Raw genomic sequence first — 24,642 nt, 5'->3', positions numbered from 1 at the left:
TCATTTCAGCTCCAATCAGTTCAGTTCAGTTCCAATCAGTTCAGTTCGACTTAATTCAGTAAATGTGAACAGGCCCTTACTCTAAATCTTTATCATATTTGCCCTCTACAATTACTGATTTTTAGTGAGTTGAAGTCAATGAGTTGAAATTGTTTTTACTAAAACTAGAGTACTTTGATTAAAGTTAAACTTTTACTTTAATGATTTCTGAATAAGGTGTATAGAACACGACTGGTCATAATGTTTTGAAATAAGATATTTCGAAGACAATGTTTTTTGTTCAATAAACTAATGTGATGTTTTTGTCTAGTTATCATATAAATTTCTCTTGACAATATCTTCACCCTTAGGTTGCGAGTTTTGTGTCAACAAATATACCAATTCATATTTGATTTTTTGCTTAATTAATTAATCCTTTAATGGATCTATATAATACATTAAATTCCCTAAAAAAAACAACATAAATTAGTGGAATTTATTTATGATAATCGATATTGTTTACGGGGGCATTTGGCATGTGAAAATGAAAATTTGGGGATTTATGGATGGAAAATTGGTGTTGGAAATTCATGAAAGTGAGTATTAATTCATTGTTTGGTAGTTTAGGAATATGTTGATATTCATTAAGATATTACATCATTGCTCTTTTATGGCAATTTGGCCATTTCATATCTCCCTTCCCACTAGCCACCCTAGCCTAATAACCATGCTTTTTAAGAGGTTGGGTGGTCCAATTTTATTTTTGGGTTTAAAAGGGTTTTTATTGTGGTGTGGTAATTAAAAATGAGGCGGGTAACAATTTCACGGAAGAAACGTCGGTGAAAGACCGAAAAGGAGGCCTCAAGGGGCAAAGCTGTCTTTCCACATGAACTTTAAACATACCACTCAAAAATCAGTGAATTGGAGAAGAAGAACATGAACCCCAGGACGAAGAACTCTCTAGAATATTAAGTTAATGGCATTTTAAGGTAGAGAGAGATTATGATGGTGTGTGAGAAAGAAGCAAGAAAGCAACAATGGAGAAAGAAGTTTTGGAGGCTGAATTAGTTTTACCAACTCACTTAAACTTCAAGAAAGTTCAGATGTATGAAAAATACCCAAAAGGTCAATCCAGAGGCAGACATTGGAAGCATCTTAAACAGATTCTTCAGGCTGAAAATTACCAAAATTACCCTCCTGATGAACCCAATTGTAAGATTTTTCCTTTTTAATCTTTTTGAATTTATTAAGTGTTTCTGTTAATGGTGGTTTTTGTTGTTGTTTCTGAATTGGGTTTTGTTGCAATTATTGGTTTATGTGTTAATTTTGTTGTTTTGAATTGTGATTTTTATTTGGGAAGAACAAAAAAGGTTGAGTTTTTTAGGGGTGTGGAGGTTTTAATTAGAAAGTTTGGACCTTTATGATCATTGTGAATGAATTTATTTTAGGTGTGTGGATTAGAGTCATTCCAATGATGTAGAAGGAATTCAATCCGATGAGGGTATGTGTACTCGACTACTCGAACTCTTACCCCTAAGATCCTTAAGACTTAATTAACTAAACTATGTGCTATCTGCCCTCTACCATCTACATTGTGATTTGTGGATGGATTATAATGGAGAAATTATGGGTTTTAGCTTTCTGTATTGAATTCATTGTGGATAGTTGTTTTTTTTTTTTTCCCTTTTTATTTATTTATTTTTAACCTTCAAGCTAATAAGCTGTTCAATTGGTTTTGATGGAATTAACACTGATTTTCTTACCCTATTGGGTTTCACAGATATGAACATTGAGGCACCACCTTCAATGCATCCACCCAAGAGAATATGTGATATTACAGGATATGAGGTGAGACACAGACACTTATTAAATATTTACAATGAATCAAAATAGTATTGTGAATAATTGAACTACCATCTTCTCATACTAATAATACTATGACTGTATCCATAAAAATACGATGAGCAGTAGGATGTCACGGTCTGAAATTTCAAAGTGAAAACTTTGATCTGTGTGTTTTTAGTTGCCTTTGAACCAAGGGGGATGTAGGAAAGAGATTATTCCCTAAAGAGCTTGTAGTATGATTGCTGCATGAAAATATCACTGCTTCAATACTGACATCTTTAAGTAATTAAGTTAATACCTTTTGTTTGCTTACTATAGTTGAGATTTAAGGTTGGTGATTGAGATTATTACTGTTAGTGTTTATCAAAAAGGTATGGTGTTGTATCATTGTTTTGATGATGTCGTATATTTCTTGAACCTAACTGTATCCTTGTGAGGAGATGAATCACAAGTCATGTTCACAAGGGCAAGGAATTGGAAGCAAGTTTTGATAACAATACATAAGGAAATATTTTCATATTTTATACGATAGGTAGCTGATGCTCTTTCATCATAATACACAAGTATCAGGGTTCCTATGTGTTGATCTTTCAAGGGTTCAAATAATCTTACTCTGTACTAAGGCCATATTACATTCAAATGTCACTTTTCTGAATGCATCTGGTCTCTTGTTTACTGTTGTTGGGACTGAAGTTTGTAAAAAGTCTAACTCTTTAACGGCCTCACTAACCATGAAACCTGGTAAGAGAAGTGGAAGTGTGGAACACAGTTGGATATCTGCTTCTCAAATGGAGTTTGTGAAATACTACATAGATAATTAGATACTAAACCTTTTCTCAGTCCAAACGGAAGGTGATGAAACATCATAAGTAGATCTCTTCCGACTCTTAACTGATATATATTGATGGTTTTTAGTAATAGGTGCTGTATGAATCTTTAAGCCAAATATTGTAAATTGTGATACACAATAAACGAGCTATTGACAATTATCCCTCTCTGGTCCCTACCTGCTTTTTCAAATATATGGAAGAACAACATTTTAATCTGTTCATCATATGTAGAATTTGTGTTTTGTAGTATATATGCAATTAGAGTTGGTTGTTCATAGTTTGATTTTTCGGATGCACTAGAAATTTTCTGCTGCCATTTTATGCAGGCACAATATTATGATCCAAGGACCAAATTGCGTTATGCCAATGCTGAAGTCTTTAAACTTGTCAGGTCACTTCCCGATGATTATGTGCAGCGGTATCTGGCTCTTAGGAATGCTGCTGTTGTCCTTAAGTAGTTTTATCTCCCTCAAACAGTGTTCTGCTCAGCTACCTGGCAAGTTCTTATCATTGAATTTGACGAGGAACTGCTTTTGCTCCATCACAAATCTTGCAGTGTGCAATCTGAATCAAGTTAAACTTCTAGATTGTGCTTCTGATTTTTGAATATTAGCTAGTCTGCTAATTGGGTTTTGTATGTTGCTGAATTGCTAATGAACTTGAGTGTCGTTTTGTTTGCAATTTCTTTTACACTTGGTCAGTGTTTCCAGGTGTTTATAACAGATATATGAAAAAAAAAAAATGCTTATGTAAATGGAGATTATGCTATTGACATTCTCATCTGGCATTGTACCTAAAATTCCCCTCAAATTTATAAAAGTACAATTTTTTTTTTTTTTTTTTTGAGGCATATAAAAGTACTAATTTAGTATCATCTCAGTGCTAGCTTGGTTAATTTCAAGAAACAGTTCTATTTCACATCTAATTGCATTTTTTTGCATTTCTTAAAAGATGCTTAGTTTTGTTTGGTTGATCATAAAAAATTTAACTAAACATTCCTGGAGACTTTTCACAGGTTTAGAAAATTACAAGTATGAGAAAATCTCAGTCTTCTCAAGTCGTTATTATGTTAATTCAAGTTAACGCTTACTATTACCTATTTCAGAGTATAAATTTTACTCATTTGCTATCACAGTATCACATCATATGAGAAACATTTATGAAAACTGACAACAGAAGAATCTGAAAAGTGAAAACTAAAAATATCACAAAGCAACAATGTTTATGATTTGAATCTCGCCTATGATTTGAATCTTAGGTCTTGTTTGGTTGCCTTTAGTTTTTATGGGCACTTAAAATTCCCATGAATTTCCTCTTAGGTATGTTGTTTGGTTGATATTAAAAAGCAAAAATGGGGGAAGTCACAATTCATGGGAATTTTCATTTCCCACAAAACATAGGAAGTTACTTACCCACCCCTCCCTTGGTCATTCACAATTCCCATGATTTATAAATTCCCACATGACAACCAAACATATTTTTTTTTTGAAAGAAGTCTTAAAGGACATTAGATTTCATTAATAATAGCCATACGACATCTACAATTGACAATTAACGATAATGAAAACGAATTTAACAAAATCAAACAAGAATAAATCGGGGAAGGGCTAAGAATCCAAATACATAAATATAACAATTCGGCACATTCTTGGTTCGTTGTCTCATACAACTTTTTGAGTGGATCCGTCGCTGCTTCGTAATTTTGGGAGAAAGAAAATTCTTGTGTTGATTCTGTAACCCGAATCCGAGCCATAATCAATAGTAGCCCCGCACAACCAGAGACCAAATTAAGCACAAATGAAACCTTGTCTTTCGAAGGAGTCCGAAAAACCTTGTCTTTCGAAGGAGATAAACCCTTTCTTTCGAGGGAGACATTATTATAACCTAAGAAACAAAATTAAAAACTTAAAAGAAAATAAAGATTGGGGCTTTCCACCGGTGAAATCCGATGGAAGCCCCTTCAAAATTGACAATGGAGGCTAAACTTTAGGAGAGAGGAGAGAGAGAGAGGAGGCTAGGGTACAACCAAACATATTTATGTACTCCGTAATTCCTAGGAATTTTAATAAAGGAAGTAATTTCCCATGAATTAGAATTTCCCATGGAAATTTATTTCCTACATCAACCAAACAAAGCCCTAATTAAATCTTGCCTACATTACTTCCAAAGAGGAAATGACAAAACTACCCCTAAAACCCAAATCCCCAGACCTTAACAACCCAAACACTTCTCTCCTTTCCTTTTCCTTTTCCTTTTCCCTGTTCCCAAATTTCTTGTTCTACCTCCTTCTGGGCTCTCTCTGTGCTCAGCCTGCCTTCCGCCGCTGTCGCCGCCCATTTCAGCCGCCGAAGCCGCAATTATAGTCGGCGTTAAAGCGTAAAACACAATTCTTTCTCTCTCTTTAAATAAAACTACCGAAACAAAAACCCTTTCTTCCCCAATTAAATTTTTTATTTTTAGGGTTTACAGATAACAATGGAGGAAATAGACCATTACATAGTTCTTGGGTTAGTTACAGGAGAAGAAGGATCAAAGCTCACTGAGAAAGAAATTTCAACAGCATATCGAAAAAAGGCTATTGAATTGCACCCAGATAAAAATCTCAACGACCCAGATGCTCCAGCTAAGTTCCAGAAACTTCGAGTTTCTTACGAAATTCTCAAAGATCCCAAAGCTAGGAAAGAATTCGATGATTTGCTTAGGGTTAGAAGAGAGAAGAAGGTTCGAGATAAGCAATTCGATGCGAAACGACGTCGGATGATGTCGGATTTGGAGGAGAGAGAAAGGGCATCGTTTGTTGATCCGGAGAAGAAGGCTCGTGATGAAGAGGAGGCTATTATGAAGAAATTGGCTGAGGAAATTGCTAGAATTAAAGCTAGTTTGGCGAAGAAACCAGTGTTTGAGAAGGAGGAGAGGAGAGAGAATGTGGGTGGGGTTGCATTGGATAAGAGTAAGGTGTTGAAGGTGAGTTGGGAGAAGGGTGATTCTGAATATAGCGCGAGTCGATTGAGGGAATTGTTTGAGGAATTTGGAGATGTTGAAGATGTTGTGATTAAGGGTCCTAAGAAGAAGAGTTCTTGTTCTTCTGCACTTGTTGTTATGGGATCAAAAGAGGATGCTGTAAGTATTGAAATTTAGGTTTGATTGCTTGTTTTTGATTGATTTCATTGTTGGGTTTGATTGGAAATTTGTTTTAGGTGATGAATTTGAATAATTGATTGTTTTGATAGGTTGCTGCTACTGGAGTTATGATTGGGGATTTATCTAATCCATTGCTGGTTTTGCCTCTTGAACCAACTAAACCAATGCCTTCTGTAAGAGCCCAAGCGCCGGTGGAGCGAGACGAAGCACCAATGGGGAATGTTGTTGGGGCTGGATTTCAGGCTTTTGAGGATTCAGTTCTTGATAAACTCAGAAAGGTTAGCTATTTATTTTATGTAATGTGATTGTTTTAGTGTTATTCTCTATCTATTGTTTGTTTGAAGATTGTGAATAGAGAAAAAGGAAATGTGTAGAGTTAGTTGATTAATAGCTAAGTGCTTAGCCTGCCAATTCCTTTACTTGTAAGTAATTAAGCTAAAGAGTAGGGCTTTCGGTTTTATGAAAATTTTGCTGCTGGCGCTCTTTATCTGTTAATCTGTTATATACTCATATGTTCCCTGTACAAGGGTAGGAAACTACTATTAATTGCCTCCAGATTGATAAATGATGTGGAATTTGAGGATAATGTCACATCTAATCCATTGCTCAGTTGCTGTGTGGATAACGTCGCATCCTCCTGAAATAGAAGGGAGTGAGGAGCTCAAATTGTTAGCTCCTATGTCATGATCAGTTGAGGGTGAGCTGGTGAGGCAGTAAGCAACAGACAGAAAGGGAGAGTGAAACGAATACTGGGTGTCTCTACTGATTGCTGACTATGGACATGTAAAACCCACTGCCAATGACTATAGTGTATAGATTTGAATTTGGGTTGTTGACTGTGGAGATTGGTGTTAGCTCGTGATGTTTTAACAAAATTTCCTCTGGATGCTTTGTTTCCTACACATGTGAGTCAGTTACTGAACCTTACTATTCATAGTGTAACAGCTACTTCTGTAATGATTCTACCAAGGGAAAGGGAAGAAAATGAAAAAGAGAGGAGGGGTGGGGTGGGGTGTGGGGGGTACATTTCCTCCAAATCTCTTTAACATTGGAGGGATTTGGTTTGTAAAAGGGGAAAGGAAAATGGATTCCTTAGTTTCCTTTCCCCTCTCTCGTCTTATTTCTTATCCAAATAAGGAAAATGTTCATAGTGTTAAGGCAGATGGGACTGAGGGAGTATTATCTGAAGTTGTTTCTTAGTTTTGGGGTTTTATTATGAATGTCGATGCTGTGAGCTATGTTTTGCATAAATTTAGTGCAGAACTGAATAATTATGATATGCCATCTCTTTTAGCTGTGTGAAGTTGACAAACTCTTTTTGTTTAAGGTCTGATTTAAACTTGGTAGGCATAAAGGACTATTGGCTTTTTAGGTTTGGATCCAAGAAAAAAAATATAGTTACTTCAATCTGCTTCATGGTTCTTGTTTCTTTAGATGTATTAAAGGACTTCTTATTAGTAAACAACTCATGTTGTACTGTGAAAATTGTTTATCTTATGTTTTGGCATCTCATTGTAGTATTTACTACGGAGTATCTATCTAATGCTAGTGCTGTTATGTGGCTGTTGGTTCTCAGATTACTAGGCTACTGATGCTATTGTGTTTGTTTGAAGAGCTCTTTATCTTATTTTCATGTTTGCAATTTAACGCGTTGTTTTTAAATTTATCATATTGTTGACTACCACGAGTTGTTATAGTATTGAATTGTTCCTTATTTCTTTTGTTCCTGTGTGCTGAACAGGCTGCAGAGAAACAAAAAACAAACAAGAAGGAAACTTAAGACAAAGTGCTATTGATTTCACTGCAGAAGCTCCGGGCTTCACTGATGGACTGTTGCTTTGGATGACTGCTTCCTCTTGACAGAAGCAAAATTTATCTTCTGGGATCCCGTCAAAACTGTATGAAGAACCATTTTCCATCACGAGTTTGCACGACAATGGCCCAAAGGTCTCGGAGCTTGTAAAGCTGTAATGCTTTGAAAAATCTTTGTATATTTATACAAGTTGATTGTCGTCTTAGAATTATAACTCAGCCACAATTGTATGTACATTTACTTACATAAGAGCGTGTATTCGTTTTAAATTGCAACAATTTATTGATCTGGGATATAGAATACGGATGTAGTATAGCATAGCAAAATATAACATCACTAGCATTATTATGATAAATGATGCATTGGGTATAATTAATTGATAATCCAGTGAAGATGAAGGATTCTTGACTACGTATGTAATTATGTAACATAATTTTGAAATGGCCCTATAGTTAAATCAAACTCATTCTCGGGGTCTTTATGGACAAGTTACTAAGTTTGTTATAATTCCAAATCAACTTATATAACCTCAGGGGTCATCTCACACATTCAATTTAAATTTGGAAAAAATTCTCAAAATTGACATGAAAAAAGGCTAAGAAGATACAGGTTGGTTTAAAAGGTACTACTTCGTACAACATTAACACTCAATGGTATTTTTGTACTAAGGGTAGTAAACATATAATGATCATATATGGTTCTAAACGACATTATATGACCCCGAGATGTATCTCCTAAAATCTCAATGCTTTTCGACACCAGGCCTCGAAACAATCGAAATTTCTCAAAAAGAGTGCATATTAGCCTTCAATTTTGGAATTTTTTTGACTTTTTTCGCCCGGATATAAAAATTACCGAAATGTTTACTGTTTCGGGGTTTTTGATGTGTCCTGCGGGAGAGTTACAATTCCAAGAATGCCCTTCGACGCTTGTGCCTGCAAAATCACGAAGACTCCTGGGGGTAGGAGCTCCGCCTCCGACGATCAAGTTAGTGAAGATACGGGAGGTAGAATGCACGTAATGTAGAAGTTACTTCTCGCGTAATGGGAGAATTCTGCAATTAATATTGCTCGGGGTAAGTGTTTTTCTTTTTGAAGAGTATTCAATATGAACAACAAATGTTCCAGCCTCCCATTAATGAGGGTCCTTCCACTATTTATAGTGGGGAAGGGATGGTTTCCCTTTTAGGGTTTAGAGGACACGTGTCAGCAGAGGATTGGAGCCCTGCTGACCAACGGTTGGATGCCACGTGTCACTAGGCCATTGGGCCACGTGTTTAGGGTATTTTTACCCCAAACATTTACCATGGTCCCTAATATCCTCCGGGAGTCCAATTGGGTGGGTGGAACCATCCAATTTGCCTTTAAACGACCAATTTACCGGTTTACAACTTGCACCGATTTCATTAACTCAAGCCTACCACGAATATTTATGACAACAAATAATGATCATACATGTTCCAAACAACATTATATGACCCCGAGATGTATCCCCGAGAATTTCAAGACTTTTCGACACCGATCCCCAAAAACTCCAAAAAGTCTCAAAAAGCGTGGATAATAGCCTACAATTTTTTAATTTTTTTGACTTTTTTTCGCCCGTAAATAAAAATTGCCGAAATGTTTACCGTGGTCTCTAATACCCTCCGGGATTCCAATTGGGTAGGTGAAAGCATCCAATTTATTTTCAAACGGCCAATTTAATAGTTTACAACTTGCGTCAATTTCATTAACTCAAGTCTACCACAAACATTTATGAGAACATATAATGATCATATATGATTCCAAACGGCATTATATGAACCAAACATGTATCCTCTAAAATCTAAAGGCTTTTCGACACTGAGCTTCGAAACCTCCAAAAATTCTAAAAAAGCGTGGATATTAGCCTTCAATTTCGAGATTTTTTTACTTTTTTTCGCTCGAAAATAAAAATTGTCGAAATGTTTACCATGGTCCCTAATATCCTCATGGAGTCCAATTGGGTGGGTAGAACCATCCCATTTGCCTTTAAACGGCTAATTTACCGGTTTACAACTTGCACCGATTTAAATTAATTAACTCAAGCCTACGACGAGCATTTATGACAACATATAATGATCATATATGGTTCCAAACAGCATAATATGAACCAAACATGTATCCCCTAAAATCTAAAGACTTTTCGACACCGGGCCCCGAAACCTCCAAAATTTCTCAAAAAGTGTAGATATAGCCTTTAATTTTGGATTTTTTGACTTTTTTCGCCCGAAAATAAAAATTGCCAAAATGTTTACCATGGTCCCTAATACCCTCTAGGAGTCCGATTGGGTGGGTGGAAACATCTAATTTGCCTTTAAACGGTCAATTTACCGATTTACAACTTGCACCGATTACATTAATTCAAGCCTACCACGAACATTTATGACAATATATAATGATCATTTATGGTTCCAAATGGCATTATATGACCCCGAGATTTATCCCCTAAAATCTCATATTCTTTCGACACCGGGCCCCAAAACTTTCGAAATTTCTCAAAAAAACATGGATATTAGCCTTTAATTTTGGATTTTTTTTTTACTTTTTTGCACGGAAATAAAATTTGCCAAAATATTTACCATGGTCCCTAATACCCCAAGGGATTCCAATTGGGTGGGTGGAACTATCCAATTTGCCTTTAAACAACAAATTTACTGATTTACAACTTGTACTGATTTCATTAACTCAAGCCTACCACGAACATTTATGACAACAAATAATAATCATATATGGTTCCAAATGACATTATTTAACCCCGATATGTATTCTATATAATTTCAAGACTTTTAGACACCGAGCCTCGAAGACTCTAAAATTTCTCAAAAAGTGTGGATATTAGTCTTCAATTTTTGAATTTTTTGACTTTTTTCGCCCGGAATTAAAATTGCCGAAATGTTTATTATGGTCCTTAATACCCTCCGGAAGTCCAATTGGGTGGGTGGAACCATCCAATTTGCCTTTAAACGACCAATTTACCGGTTTACAACTTGCACCGATTTACCGATTTACAACGGCCAATTTAATTAACTTGCACCGAAACCGACTTGAACTGAAATTGACCCAAACCCGTTTTAACTCGTCAAAGCCCAAATTTAACCCGACTTGTTACTAACCTGACTTGAATTCAACCGAATTTAACCCAACCTGTTACAAATCCAACCCGAAATTAACCCGACTTGTTATTGACCTGACCCAAATTAAACCCGACTTGTTATTACCCGACCAGAATTTTACCAGACCTATTACTTACCTGACCCAAAAATTCAACCCGATCTGTTACTAGCTTGACTCGAAATTAACACGACTTGTTATTGACCCGACCTAAATTCAACCCAAATTGTTTCTGACCCGATTTCAAATCACCTTAAATGCAACTTAGACCACCTTATTATTGTAGATCAAAACATTTTGTCTAAGGAGACCAAGTCGGTCTAGGCCAGCAAAAGAAAAGACCATCATCCTCAAATTTAAGAGTTAAATATAGTATATATTATTTTATGGTCAAAGGAGATAATTATCTTTCTAAATTATAAACTGTAGTTCCCTATTATATTGCCATATATATTATAGTCAAAGGAAATAGTTAGCTTGATAAAAATGATAATTATCTATTTATAGTTAGTTAAGCCCGAATATGACCAGACGTGATCGTAACCAGCAAATTATTGACTTGAACATAACCCGACTTGAATCCGAGAATAACCCGACTTGGAAATGACCCAACCTGATTACAACCCGCAAATTATTGACTTGAACCGAACCCGACTTGAACCCGAGAATGACCCGACTTGAAAATGACCCGACCTGATTATAACCCACAAATTATTTACTTGAATCGAACCCGACTCAAACCCGAGAATGACCCGACCTGGTGGAACCCGCAAATTATTGACTTGAACCGAACCTGACTCGAACCCAAGAATTACCCTAACCCGTTTTAACCCATGAAAACCCGAATTAAACCCAATCTATTGTTCACCCGAATGTAATCCGACCTAAATCCAACCCAAATCTAATAAGAAGTATGACCCAACGTGGCCCGAATCAAGGATGACCCAACCCAAATCCGACCCGCATAGGTTATGAAATTAATCCGAATTGACCCGACCCACTCTTACCCGACCCAAACCCGAATTGACAGCTCTAAGTACACAGACTATACAGTATACACACTTCATGGTGCCATAATATATTAAATCAAATTGCATAATTATGGCAAATCAAAATAATAGGCAAACAAGATTTGACTTTTGTCATGCTTTTTACCAAAGCCTTTTCTCCTAGTTGACTAGTCTGTACTACTCTATACAAATCTAAATATATCATGATGAGCCTCACAAAAAAGAAATGATGTAATCAAGCAATGAATCTGTGTCAAAGTTACAGATATGTTTAGTGTTTCTCTGTGATTAAGCTAGAATCGAGCCCAAAACAGTTTGCATTATGCAGAATTTCGCAGAAGCAAAGCCAACACATAAGAAAGAGCTGCATCAATTGAGGACAAAGCAACAACAAGCCCTGCTACAAGTACAAGGGTGAGGGTGGCAGTTCGCAGCTGCAACAAAAAACAGAAAAAGGAAAGTATTAGATTTTCAGCCCCCTAGTGAAATACACAAGGCAGTGACGGTCAGATATTAGACATATTATCCTCTGTATTCATCAATTACTGCTTTCCATGGAACAGTCCCGTAGCAGTTTAAACAAGGACTAGGCATTAACCTTAAAGGTCTTTGATATACAATCTACGGTGCCATTAAAAGGAACTTGAATGAAGGACAACTAAAAAAATCAGTTATCAGGATTGCGAGAAATGGACATTATACATCTCTGTTACCAAATCAACATATTCAACCACTTCAAGGTGTTCATTAAGGGGTTGAAAAAGGGTCATTCTTATAGTCAATATAAGATAGACATCTAAGTCAATATAAGATGAGATAGTGTCCTATAGATCTCAAATCTTCATGAAAAATGACACTGATAGCATCATCAACGAAATAAAACTCCAAAAGGGTACAAGTAATTACTTCTTATTACTTCCATGTTTCATTTGCTCTAAAGAGAATATTCCTTGTCTTCCATTCACACTTATTTGTCAATACTTGTGAAAAAAAAAAAACACACACACACAAATAAATTATGAGTTTTTGTTCTATCCCAACATGGCTTAAATCATTTCACAGCGGCAGAAAATTTCTGCATACATAACATCATTCATCGATGATTAGCCAAAGAATTTAGGAGATATTATGTCCAGGATACTCCATCATCTATGCACTTCCATATATACAAGACACTAGACTATGTTAAATGGTACTAAGCATTTAGGTACCCAAATCAACATATTGAGCCGACGATTAACGTATTCTGATTCAAAGACTTCTGTTTAAAGTCAGATCATATAAGCAATTCTGCTTTCATCAGTCTAATTATCATCAAAGACAACATACAATGAGAGTTTTCATTGTAAAACATCAAGATAAAGGCAATTATTATGGAGAGGGGACACAAATCCAATCAGAACTCTAGTAGCATGTTTTCAAGAGCACAAACAAGCATATACAAGTATTAGAAGTTTAGACAAGAATTATTTCAACCTGGAAAAGGCCTACATTAATCAACAGCAGCAGAATATTGCAACACACATAACAAATATGCATCCAAAAGTTAGGCAAAGGCGGTACCGTGTCCTGAAAACTCGGCCATTCTATGTACTTCAACTGACCAGGTTGCTGAGCAAGGAAAGCAAGCAAAGACTTCAAACCCCTGAAAAGAATATGGCACAACAAACCACTCAATTGAATTACAAGCTACTACTCCTTCAATCTCAATATAGTTCCACACAAATTCTTCTAACCCTAATACCTGATTGTTTCCTTAGAAAATTGCACCCAAAATGGTTCCTCATCAATCTCATCATCAAACTTTAATCCATAACTTCCTCCCCTAGACATCGAAAACCGAGGTCGAATCTGCCTCTTGTTTGAATAATTGATCTCTGACCTTAAATTCTACCAATATATAAGATGGGCAATTCAGAAATTCTATACAAAACACTAATATGCTTAGAAAAAAAAAATGAAAAATCAATAGAACAAGTAGACAATTATTTACCCATTTCGGTACAAAATTACAAGCAATCAAGTCTCTAGAATTGGCTTCAGTAGACATTCGAAATCGATACGAAAGCATTGGGTTTCCATTTTTATGACCCAAAACTACATCAATTGAAAAGGGCAGTGAAAATTTTGTTTAATATCTTCAATACAACAATTCAATTAACAAAATATTGAGTAAATAATAGAGTAAAAGAAATTGGTACCAGAAGAATTTGGTAGCAACCCAGATAAAGTAGTCATTTTTATCAGCAACACATCAAAATAATTGTAATTCCCTGAAAAATAGCAACTACATAATGTTAATTGATATTAATTGTAAACCTAATTTGAACATAGGGATATATAGTTCATGGTTTACTGACCGTAGGAGAGAGAAAGTTGAGGGATTGGAATCTTGGATAGTTGAACGAGTCTTGACAGTTGAATGAGTAGGATAAATCAGTGAGTGTAAACTAGATTTTCTGAACAATAATTTTGGCTAATTTTATGGTGTCTAATACTTTGTAGTCACAAATAAAAAATAAAAAAGAAAAACTTAGTAGTGTTTTTTTTTTTTTTTTTTTGAAGGATAGTAGTGTTAATTCGTAATTTAGTACGGTGTATTTTACTATTTTTAAATAGTCCATTGTGGGGGAGATCAAAAAAAAAATAGTCCATTATGGGGCTATTTTTAAAATAACAAAGTAAACTTTATAATACAGATAAAAAAAACCTCTGTAATATTGGCCGATTAGTCCTAACCGGAACATATAAATTCTTAAATGAATCTGGTTCACACTAATTTATTGTAGACCACTAATATTAGAGAAACTATGATTGTTTTATTAATTAAAAATAAAGTCACTATAACAAAAATAAGGTCACTGTTTTGAAATAAAAGTTATTTTGGTAATATATAGGCTATAAGAAGTTAAATTTTTTAATGAAATATTTTATACACGGGTCAATATGAAAAATAAAGGTCACTATGTTAAAATTAGGGTTACAACGTTGTATTCAAGTTCATAATAATATTAAATGTTATAAAAGTTTTAATAAAGGTTACCATGTTAAAAATAAGGTTACTATGTTAAAAATAAGGGTCACTATGTTCAATATAACGCCAGTTGCGTTTGTATAAATATCGGGTCAACAGTAATATGATTGTGGAACAGGTCCACGCAAGTCTTTTTGACCCCAACATTAATAGAAAAACGCTATAACATTGACAAAATCCTAGATCACACCATATGTCCAGGTACATATAAGAATTTGTTATATTTTAATGGTTATTATTAACAAATATCATAATGATAAATTTTCAGCCTTTTCTTAAATTAACAAGATAAAAAAAAAAAAAATCACTTTATATGTTAAAGTTGTAACTGTAATTATATTACTAGCTACATTATTTTACTAGTGTAACAAATTTTAAATTTATCTTTTAATAAAAACTTTTTTATCATCTGTAATTCCATATTCCTAATTCTACCCAAATTCTTGTTGCCTCCAAAACCCCGCTTTATATACATAACCACATGCTTTTTTCTACCCTAAAAAATTATTCCACTCGAAAAAAACAAAAATACTCAACAAAAATATTTTACAGCATTCTCTTCACCATGTCTTTAAAACACCAAATAACAACCATTGGCATTGACACAAAAAGTGAGTTGCATTCACCGGCTAAATACTCGTACACAAGTCTTTGTGACTTGATCCCGCCAAATTTTGAAGAGTTGCGTCGAAAATCGATTTACGAAGATATTCAAAAGATAAAGAATCCCTTGGTTAGACATGCTGCCTTGGCTTACCTTAAACCTATGCCAATCCCGCCACCGGTGGAGGATCATGATCACTGGTTCAAGAAGCTTTTACTTAGTTTTAATAGAAAAAAGTTGTGATTCCGATAATGACAAACAAAGAGATGTCAAAGACAAGGTAGGGTGCATTGAATTCATTAGAAAGTTCGTTTTTGGGTGATTCTTTGAGTTAGTTGTTTTAGATATATTCGAGATTAAAGTTTCTTTCTATCTTTTTATTTTAGAGAATTAGGTTAAATTTTAGTTCAATTTTGTAGTTTATTAGAGTTATCACAAATGTAGATAATCCCTCGTGATCTTTTTGTTGATTCATTATGACTATTAGACTATTAGTTCAAAATTATTTCAAAATCAATACTTTTGTTTCATTGAATTCATTCAAATAATGCATGATAATAAAAGGTAATTTGCTTCATAATATCATTTAAATCTTTGGTACTTGTAATATATTTTATCTCCATTATTTGTGAAATTTTTATATGCATTGGATTTGATCATAAACACTTTATAATAATTAAATTAAGCTAAATTCAATGAATCATAACCCACATCCCACATTCACTTTTAATGAGTAAATTCGACATTGTGTCTTCGAACTTTTGCTAGGGCTAATTTTGAATGTCTTTAGTCACAAAACTTCAACCTTGTTATATTCAATGTTTTTTAAAAAAAAATTCAAACCATGCTTGTAGGTTTTTACTCCTGGTCATCTAAATTTTAAAAGTCTCATTTTATGACTTTTAACCTTCCTTAACATACTTTGAATACGACTTATAACATTAGGTCACTCTGTGTATAATAACGTATGAGTACTTTTCATTAAAACACGTAAAAAAAACACGTTTTATTCTCATTCTTAAGTGGCCCACTATCTCTCAAGAGTCAAGATAGAATCATTTTCATATGTTAAAAAATAAATCTAAATCTAAATCAAATTCTATGTCTTATGCACACTTATCCCATTTATTTCCCGCATGAAACTAGGTCCCTTAACCTACCCCAAAACTACAAAGCATCTACTCCGTACCATCCCACATCCCATATTCAACTTTTCACTATACTCATCCATTTTAAACTAATAAAACCAAAAAAATGTCATAAAAACTATAGTATAAAAATAAACCTTTGTCCATCCAAACACCACCACTCAAAACTCTCTCACATCTTCACCCTTCTTTCTCTCTCCTCTTTCTCTCTCTTCCCCCCCAAAAAAACCATGGCAAATTCTCCATCATCAGAAACCGAGATCATCGAACACGTGGTACTCTTCAACATCAAAGACGAAGATGATCAAGATCCATCAAAAGTCAATGCAATGGTCAACGGTCTCAACGGCTTAAACTCACTCGATTCAGTGGTCTACCTTACCGCTGGTCCAATCCTCCGCACTCGATCCCTCCCTTCTTCCCTCAAATTCACTCACATGCTTCACGCCCGTTACCCCACACGTGCGGACCTCTCCACCTACTCCCTCTCCGACCAACACGTGTCAGTCGTCAACTCCTTCGTCAAACCCATTTGCGACGACGTTTTCGCCATCGATTGGGCCGTTAATCTTGTGGGCCCGACCGTCCCAAGGCCCGGTTCTGCTATGAGGTTCACTTTTCTGAAGGTTGAGTGTGAAGATGAAAAGGAAAAGATTTTGGAGGGTATGAAGAAAATTAAGGAGAGTTTAGACCCTTTTGTGCAAATAAGTTTTGGGGAGAATTTTTCTGATCGTGGGAAAGGATTCAGTGTAGCGGCACTTGTTGTGTTCCCTGATTTGATTGAATTGGACGGTGGTGAAGAGTATGAAGATCAAATGAGATCGTTGATTGAGAAATTTAAGGTTTCTGATGATCATTTTATAGCCGTTGATTATGTTGTTCCTCGTCTTACCCCTGTTACTCCTGTTACTACTAGTGTGGAGTAATTTTTTTTTTGGGTACTTTTTTTGTGTTGCTTTATTATATTCTGTTTTTTTAATTTATTTTATTTTGAATTCTGGTTTTATTTTATGTTTATTGATTCTATGGATAAGGAAAAATCTAATAAACGCAACTTCGAAATAAACAACAAAATTTCGACTATCAATATTTTTTTTTTTTTTACAACTGACTATCAACTTCATTGGCAAATAATGAAATAATACATGCCATTGTCACATAGAGAATTAAATGGAGATTTTTTAACGTGTGTCCATTAACACATAGTACTCGTATTAGAATAAAACTTGCAAAACTGTTGTTAATACAAAGTAGATTTGTTATTTGTGAATTGAAGTTCATTTTTTTTTAACAAAAAATTTACCCTAATCTAAAACAATAAATTAAGTTCGAGGTTGGTGCTAAAATATTAACTTCCTATTTTTGTGACCACAACTATCTAAAAATGATAAATTAAGTTCGAGGTTGGTGCTAAAATATTAGTAACTCTTTTGTTTTTTGACCAAACATGTGTCCTATTAGACAAACCAACGCTTAATACATCGACACATTATATATCTTTGTAATAGTTTGATGATTGAATTTGTTTTTTTGTCCGAGCACATAAAATTGGCTGTTTATTTGAGTTATAGGTTATAGGAAAATTACACAAGAGTTGAGCCCATATAGGGTTTTAGGAACGATTAGTTCATGAACCAAACAAACACAAATTACTAAATTTATATCGAGTGTAATTTTTAATTTGAATGGTCTTATATTTATAAGACCACCTTATAGATGAGTTATCAGGACAAAAGAGCGATTAGGATGGGAGATATGGTCTTATAATATTCAGGTAGCCTTATGGAAGTCCCAACAGGGGGATCACTCTTTGGCCTGGTTGCGGACGACCCCGATATCGGATTTTGGGTCAGACTATGAATGGTACGACTTACCGTAGTGTTCTTTGCAACCGGTTGGATGTTCCTTTGTTCTCCGTTTCAACACCGTGTTTTGCTTGCTCAAGGGTTTTTGATGGGGATATTTATGGGGATCATGCGGTGTGTTGTGCTGGGATGGTGGGTATTAAATACCGGCACAAATGTTGTTTGTGACACCCTTGTTGATATTTGTTTTCGGTCTGGGATTTCTGTTCGAAAGGAGGTTAACATTGGGTTAATTGGAGGAAATGACGGAACTCTACGACCAGCAGATGTGCTGCTTTATTCATGGAATAGAGGCCTTGATGTATGTGTTGACTTAACAGGGTCTTCACCTTTGACGCAATCGGGATTATCTGACTTTGTTCCTGGCCGTGTTGTGTCAGCGGTGGCTTAGCGGAAGCGGGACAAGTATGGGGCGTGTTGCAGGGCTATTGACTGTGATTTTCTTCCCTTCTCCTTTTCTTTGTTGGGGGAATTAGAGAAGGATGTTATTGTGTTGCTGAAGCGGGTTCAGGCGTTCTCTAAGACTCAGGATATTGGTGCTCGTGCAGCTGCTCACATCTTCATCAGGATCGGGTTCACTATAGCTAGAGGGGTGGGGGCCCAAATTGTATCTCGACTCCCCACTAATTTCTTGTAAATTGATTGACTCTATAGTTTTTTTTATTATTATTATTTTTTATAATAATAATAATAATAATAATAATAATAATAATAATAATAATAATAATAATAATAATAATAAGATGGTTTTACACTAACATTTTCCCTAAATGCGTTGGCATCAAATTTTCGAACAATTTTTCATTTGTACATGATGAGCCTTGGGCTTATGGAATTAGGGGTGGGCCCCTCCTATACGTGAGAATGGTTATCATGTGATCTAAAACTTGAGGTCTAATTGTATTCAAAAGGCAGTTATCAATGTCTTTTTTATTTACCCCATTTATTTATTTTAATGATGAATAAGTTTTGAAATATGGAACTTTATAAGATGCATGTCATATTGTCATAGATGTGTCAATTTTATGTTTCCTCAAAATAACTGTGGATAAATTAGTAGATTTGATCATGTATGCAATAATGATTGAGGTTTTGTTTATGTGATGAGTTTATAATATATAATTTTTTATGAACTGTATTATTGGTCTAAAGATAACATATTTTTAATTTATTCCTATCTAGATATAAATTACAATCTGATCCACATGTAATAGAGCCAACTTTGTACGCTGTTTGAGATTATGCCAACGAGTTTGGTAGCCAATCTTTTTCTTCTAAAAAGTTGAGTTGGTCCCTAGTATCATATTCAAGTATTTTTTTATGGAAAAATATAAGTTAATCTGCCAGATAAACAAATTTTTATTGATCTGATGACATTTTTATAAATATAATGAAAAAGTAGGGCCATTTATTTAATATTTTTGGTGAGTTGTTTGCCAGATAAACGAATTTTTGTTGATCTGATGGCATTTTTATAAATATAATGAAAAAGTAGGGTCATTTATTCAGTACTTTTGGTGAGCTGTCCAATTACTCTTTGTTTTTTGCTTTTACTGTTTGGTGAGGAAATTACACACGTATCCCTCCACTAGTACATGAAAAAACACATATACTCCTCCACTGATACTTGAAAAAACAATTATACCCCCTCAACTAGTACATGAAAAAACACATATACCCCTCCGCTGATACTTGAAAAGACAATTATACCCCCAAATAAACAAATTTTTGTTTATCTGGGGAATTGACTGGGTATCCCTCCTTTTTGCCTATGATAATTTGTATGAGTACGAGATTTAGAGTTTGAAAACTGAAAAGGTATGGAGAAAAAATATTGGCGAGTGATTGATGTTAAATTTAAGAAAATAATGATAAATCTGAAATAACCATTTTCTTAATTAGGAAAAGCAAAAAAATTAGGACACACTTAATAAAAATAAAAATATGGGTTGAGCAAATTAAAACGAAAGTAATATTATTATTTACTAATGAATTACTTGTACTCATCCTATGTTGGGCATTGGCCTATGGTTGTCTAAAGAATTGGTGTGTGGATCATTGGCTTTTGGTTTAAGTAAGAGCATGTTATCATACGTTGAAATTCGGTTCACTTCAGTTCAGTTCAGCTCCTAATTTCCTTGTCTTATAAAATATTCAGTTCAGCTCAACTCATCTCAGCTCAGATCAGTTCAGTTCAGTTCAGCTGAGTTCAGTCAATGAGAACATACCCTAAGTTTATAGTATAGACGAGATTTAATCTTAAGTACCCTTTAAAAAAATTTAACTAACCGGCTTAATTAATAATTATAGAGTACATTATGATTACACCTAATTGAATCCGATTTTCTCAAGTCATACAAAAGAAAATCAGCTACTAATTCTACTCCTACCACATACAATATCTATGCTGTCTTTATTATTAAATCGTCTCAAATTAAAATATATAATAAGACATTGCCGTTCCATGATTTGCCAGTCATAAACCAGCTTAAAGGATAACAACTTAACAAGAATTCAAGAAATACATTGAAAAATATCATGGAAATTTGATGAGTGTTACGTGAATTATCCTCCCTAAACAATGGACCCACCATTTTTGAAAACAACATTTTTAGTCCTTAATCAGTTGATTGGTCTACTTTGCGGATTATTCTTCTAAAAATAAACTTTTTGAATGGATTTTTTTAATTAATCAAATACTTTTATACTTAATTAACAATTGAAAATTTATGATTAATTCATTCCAGCAGATAGGCTACGGATGTAATTGACATGATCAATTGGACGGTGCCGTTTTGATTTTCTTAATTAAGCTGATTAAAGCTGGCGGAATCTAACGAGTACTAAAAAATTAGTTTAACACTTAAATAACTATCCGGGTTCAAATCGACCCAGTTCGGTTAAACCGGGTCATATTATGGTTGTAAATTTGTAATTAATGGTCCAGCCCAAACATAATTACACTAACAGAAAAGTGGGCCTAAAGGTCCTAAACCTAATGAATCACCTTTCGAGCCCAATTAAGCCCACATGAACCGGCCCATTCTCAATCATAATACACAATTACACACTGGTTCTCAAACATGTGTTTTATTATCTATATACCCTGACCTAATTGTTTAGCTTAGTTATGGTTTAATTTCATGTTTTTAGTTTTGCAATTTCTATTTTTTAATAATCAATTTAACTTTATGTGATATCTTGTAATTTGTTATGAATTTGAATGGTTTTAAGTAAAGTCGTAGGAAATGTCATGAATCTTTAATTCGATATGGAGTTTTACTTGAGATGATTTAGAGGGATAGCCCGAGTGGGTGATAAGTGGAAGATATTTCATAACAAAATTGGAAACTATTAGAAACATGGATGACATATATAGTTGGAAGCTCTTTTAAAATATATATATATATATATATATATATATATATATATATATATATATATATATATATATATATATATATATATATAGTTGGAAGCTGCACCAAGCAATAACTTTAATCAACTTAATTTGAATTGACATATATAGTTGGAAGCCAAATGCTCTCATTAAATGAAGAAGTAGTGAATAAGATGATAAATGACACATTAATTAAAGCCTAAATATATGTACTTCAACATGAATTATCAATGTTGTAATTGACAAATCTGAAATCCAAACTAACAACTTCATAATTACAGAGCAAATCAATATAAATTGCATTTTTTGCTGATCAAATCCATGGCAATTAGCTAGGATCACAATCATACATCAAATTTTACATCCTTTCCAAGGTAAATAAGACATTACAATTAATTGATCAATCATAGAATTGTACTATTGTTGCATGAAACTTGGAAATAAATATGCTCCAATTAAGCCCCAAGATAAAAAGCTTCAGCTGAGGCAGTGGCAGTTGGGAATGACTTTTGGTAGAACCAAATGATACTGTCTGGTTTGTAATATGCCCGTCTGCTTGGACGACCCACGTTTCCAATTACTGGTTGATTCAAGTACGCATATTTGCTCTTTGTCCACCTATACGGGAAAGATATTTAAAATGTACGGGAACTACCTACTATATTATACCACTTTAAAAATTACACGAGTTTGTTTTGGACAAACTAGCTACTAACTAATGTTTAGATTCCGTTAAGGTACTGCTAAGATGCCCAACAAACTCAAATTTTTTTAGGATGATCAACATGGTTTCATCTTATAACGACAATACTATAACATATTCCTTACTTGGTTAATTAGACATAGACATAAGACATTATAGTCTATTCACCATCAATTGCGACACTTTTAACTAAAGTATATATACCAAAAAAAGGCAAAGCAAAACAAAAGTTACTTAGTTAAAGTTGGATCAATCTCGTTCAATCGTAACTATTGTCACTTTTAAGTTAAGTTTAGATGTTAAAGACGGATTAATCTGATACTTAAATTTGATGATAAAGACAAAAGCCCGATTCAATTTACTTTATCAATCACCAATTTCAAATGACATATACTTCGTGTATATAATTAGTTCAATCACTTAATATCCATAGAAAGTAATAAACTTTATAAATGGTTAATTACATTAATTTAAGAGAATCAGGGGCTTAAGAGAAAAGTCAACCATTAATTGATTACAAAAAGAAGACTTACCAATCCGTAATTCCAACACGAATTTCTTGATTGTTTCCACAAATCTTCTTTTGAATGATGGTATTAACATCCTCTTCTTCCTCTAAACTCTCTATAAACAACAAATAATCCTCTTCCTATAATAACACAAAATCATTTAATCAATAAACAATGCTATTTCAACCCGATTCCTTAAATGACTTAAGGACTATAACAATACTCTAACAAAAAATGTTATTTCAAGTGAAATCCAATCCACCAAAATAATTTTGATTTATAGACAGTGTCATAATGGTAAAAAATGACCGCGCACCAAATATGACTTAAGGGCTATTAAAATGGGACGGATGGAGTATTAATATTATGCGAAACAATAAAATTAGTCAAGAATTACAGAGAAATGAGTAGCTCTGAGACGTGCAGCAGCTTTGATTGCAGCAAGTAAGTGTTCCTCTTCCTCAAGTCTTTTCTTCCTCCAAAACCTCTCAATCTCCCTCCTTGTATAGCTACTCCACCTCGGCCGAGGCGGCGGTGGTGGCGGTGTTGGAATTGGTGGACGTCTTGTAGATTTCATTACCACCTCTGCCTTTTTCATCACCCCCATATTTTTTTCGTACACTTTTTTTTGTTGTATGATCAATTTCACTAGTTAACACTTTTTTTTGATAGGTTGAAAGCTAAAGATAAGAAAAAATAGTATTGGTGGTAGTGGAACTTTGTTGTTCAATTGTTGTGTTATTTAGATAATCCAACTACCTTTCCAACCTAACGTTCCAAAGATTATAATAAAATCCTTGAATATCAAAAGCATAGGTTATATGAGAATTTTGGAGAATTATATGAAATTTTTTACATGAATTAGGGTGAACATCAAGAAAAAATGTGTGAAGTGGACTGACGGATACATATGACGACGTCATATACGTGGAGTGTGTGCCCACATAAATTTATATAATAATGTTGAGTGTTAGGTAATTTATATTTATATAATTGACTATGGATTAGAGTCTCTAATTTCTTATTAAACTAAGACATTAAGTGGTTAAGTGTGATTATCATACAAATATGAGATAAGGACGCACTTTCAGCTGAATTAGAATAACTAATTAGTAATTAGCCATTTTAGTCAAGTTGCTGATAAATACAAAAAGGTCAATTGTAGAAGATTCTTTTCCGTTTAAGGGTAGCAAGGTAATGCGAAATTAAAAAGATTCAATTGGTTAGGTGGTCGAAAATTTTGATCCCAATACTTGAGCTAGCATGCAAAATTTTAGAGTCTTGAAGACAATTTTAATCGTATTTTTTTTTATTTTGTGATATGTACTAAAGTTCGGACTTAATCGTCTCATACGGTAATCTATATATTATCACAGTTACATTTAAAACTAGTAGCTATGGAGTATGATAGATGATAATTAGTCGAACTTAGTTAAAAAATGTGAGAGGAATAATACTCAAAGGGGGGTGTTTTAGCAATTGGCTTTTTTATTTGGTCAAACAACTAAAAAATATATTTGGTAGTTGGCTTTTTTACTAGTTTTTAAGCTGACTTTTCCGCCAAAAGCTAATAAAACTTGCTTTTTCAGTTGACTTTTGGCTTGTTGGCCCACTTTATCACTAATAAAGT

At 34.1% G+C, this 24,642-nt stretch overlaps 5 protein-coding genes across 5 annotated transcripts; 3 read left to right on the top strand and 2 right to left on the bottom strand.

Moving 5' to 3' along the window:
• Positions 1-776: 776 nt before the first annotated feature.
• Positions 777-3,488, top strand: LOC110738972 (INO80 complex subunit C-like). The gene is made up of 3 exons (XM_021919416.1): positions 777-1,191; positions 1,760-1,827; positions 2,981-3,488. The coding sequence occupies exons 1-3, from the start codon at positions 1,017-1,019 to the stop codon at positions 3,110-3,112; spliced, it is 375 nt and encodes a 124-aa protein (XP_021775108.1). The 5' UTR covers positions 777-1,016; the 3' UTR covers positions 3,113-3,488.
• A 1,394-nt stretch (positions 3,489-4,882) lies between these two features.
• Positions 4,883-7,980, top strand: LOC110738961 (pre-mRNA-splicing factor cwf23-like). The gene is made up of 3 exons (XM_021919408.1): positions 4,883-5,774; positions 5,885-6,073; positions 7,537-7,980. Exons 1-3 carry the CDS (start codon positions 5,130-5,132, stop codon positions 7,573-7,575), a joined length of 873 nt encoding a protein of 290 aa, XP_021775100.1. The 5' UTR covers positions 4,883-5,129; the 3' UTR covers positions 7,576-7,980.
• Positions 7,981-11,956: 3,976 nt separating this feature from the next.
• On the bottom strand, positions 11,957-14,264 carry LOC110738953. The gene is made up of 6 exons (XM_021919401.1): positions 14,110-14,264; positions 13,951-14,022; positions 13,743-13,846; positions 13,494-13,639; positions 13,313-13,394; positions 11,957-12,183 (listed from the first exon to the last, which is right to left on the bottom strand). The coding sequence occupies exons 2-6, from the start codon at positions 13,985-13,987 to the stop codon at positions 12,070-12,072; spliced, it is 483 nt and encodes a 160-aa protein (XP_021775093.1). The 5' UTR covers positions 13,988-14,022; positions 14,110-14,264; the 3' UTR covers positions 11,957-12,069.
• A 2,115-nt stretch (positions 14,265-16,379) lies between these two features.
• On the top strand, positions 16,380-17,618 carry LOC110738944 (stress-response A/B barrel domain-containing protein UP3-like). Its single transcript, XM_021919392.1, has one exon. It carries the CDS (start codon positions 16,496-16,498, stop codon positions 17,459-17,461), a length of 966 nt encoding a protein of 321 aa, XP_021775084.1. The 5' UTR covers positions 16,380-16,495; the 3' UTR covers positions 17,462-17,618.
• Positions 17,619-21,981: 4,363 nt separating this feature from the next.
• LOC110738939 lies at positions 21,982-23,864 on the bottom strand. The gene is made up of 3 exons (XM_021919387.1): positions 23,410-23,864; positions 23,037-23,152; positions 21,982-22,418 (listed from the first exon to the last, which is right to left on the bottom strand). Exons 1-3 carry the CDS (start codon positions 23,617-23,619, stop codon positions 22,256-22,258), a joined length of 489 nt encoding a protein of 162 aa, XP_021775079.1. The 5' UTR covers positions 23,620-23,864; the 3' UTR covers positions 21,982-22,255.
• Between the last annotated feature and the right edge of the window lie 778 nt (positions 23,865-24,642).

Source organism: Chenopodium quinoa, unplaced genomic scaffold (assembly GCF_001683475.1).
Source record: "Chenopodium quinoa cultivar QQ74 unplaced genomic scaffold, ASM168347v1, whole genome shotgun sequence".
Lineage (NCBI taxonomy): Eukaryota > Viridiplantae > Streptophyta > Magnoliopsida > Caryophyllales > Amaranthaceae > Chenopodium > Chenopodium quinoa.
The sequence above is the reverse complement of the archived record's forward strand: the minus strand, read 5'-3'. Positions and strand labels throughout refer to the sequence as shown.

Bases quoted from the DNA above. Each gene is read 5' to 3' on its own strand.
- LOC110738944 (XM_021919392.1), top strand. From the start codon at position 16,496: ATGCACACTTATCCCATTTATTTCCCGCATGAAACTAGGTCCCTTAAC.
- LOC110738972 (XM_021919416.1), top strand. From the start codon at position 1,017: ATGGAGAAAGAAGTTTTGGAGGCTGAATTAGTTTTACCAACTCACTTA. The intron at 1,192-1,759 runs GTAAGATTTTTC...TGGGTTTCACAG, and splicing joins CCCTCCTGATGAACCCAATT to ATATGAACATTGAGGCACCA. The intron at 1,828-2,980 runs GTGAGACACAGA...CATTTTATGCAG, and splicing joins GTGATATTACAGGATATGAG to GCACAATATTATGATCCAAG.
- LOC110738961 (XM_021919408.1), top strand. From the start codon at position 5,130: ATGGAGGAAATAGACCATTACATAGTTCTTGGGTTAGTTACAGGAGAA. The intron at 5,775-5,884 runs GTAAGTATTGAA...TTGTTTTGATAG, and splicing joins TGGGATCAAAAGAGGATGCT to GTTGCTGCTACTGGAGTTAT. The intron at 6,074-7,536 runs GTTAGCTATTTA...TGTGCTGAACAG, and splicing joins TTCTTGATAAACTCAGAAAG to GCTGCAGAGAAACAAAAAAC.
- LOC110738953 (XM_021919401.1), bottom strand. From the start codon at position 13,987: ATGACTACTTTATCTGGGTTGCTACCAAATTCTTCTG. The intron at 13,640-13,742 runs GTAAATAATTGT...ATATATTGGTAG, and splicing joins GTAATTTTGTACCGAAATGG to AATTTAAGGTCAGAGATCAA. The intron at 12,184-13,312 runs GTACCGCCTTTG...TTTTTGTTGCAG, and splicing joins GGCCGAGTTTTCAGGACACG to CTGCGAACTGCCACCCTCAC.
- LOC110738939 (XM_021919387.1), bottom strand. From the start codon at position 23,619: ATGGGGGTGATGAAAAAGGCAGAGGTGGTAATGAAATCTACAAGACGT. The intron at 23,153-23,409 runs GTAATTCTTGAC...GTGTTATTATAG, and splicing joins TCAGAGCTACTCATTTCTCT to GAAGAGGATTATTTGTTGTT. The intron at 22,419-23,036 runs GTAAGTCTTCTT...TTTCCCGTATAG, and splicing joins CGTGTTGGAATTACGGATTG to GTGGACAAAGAGCAAATATG.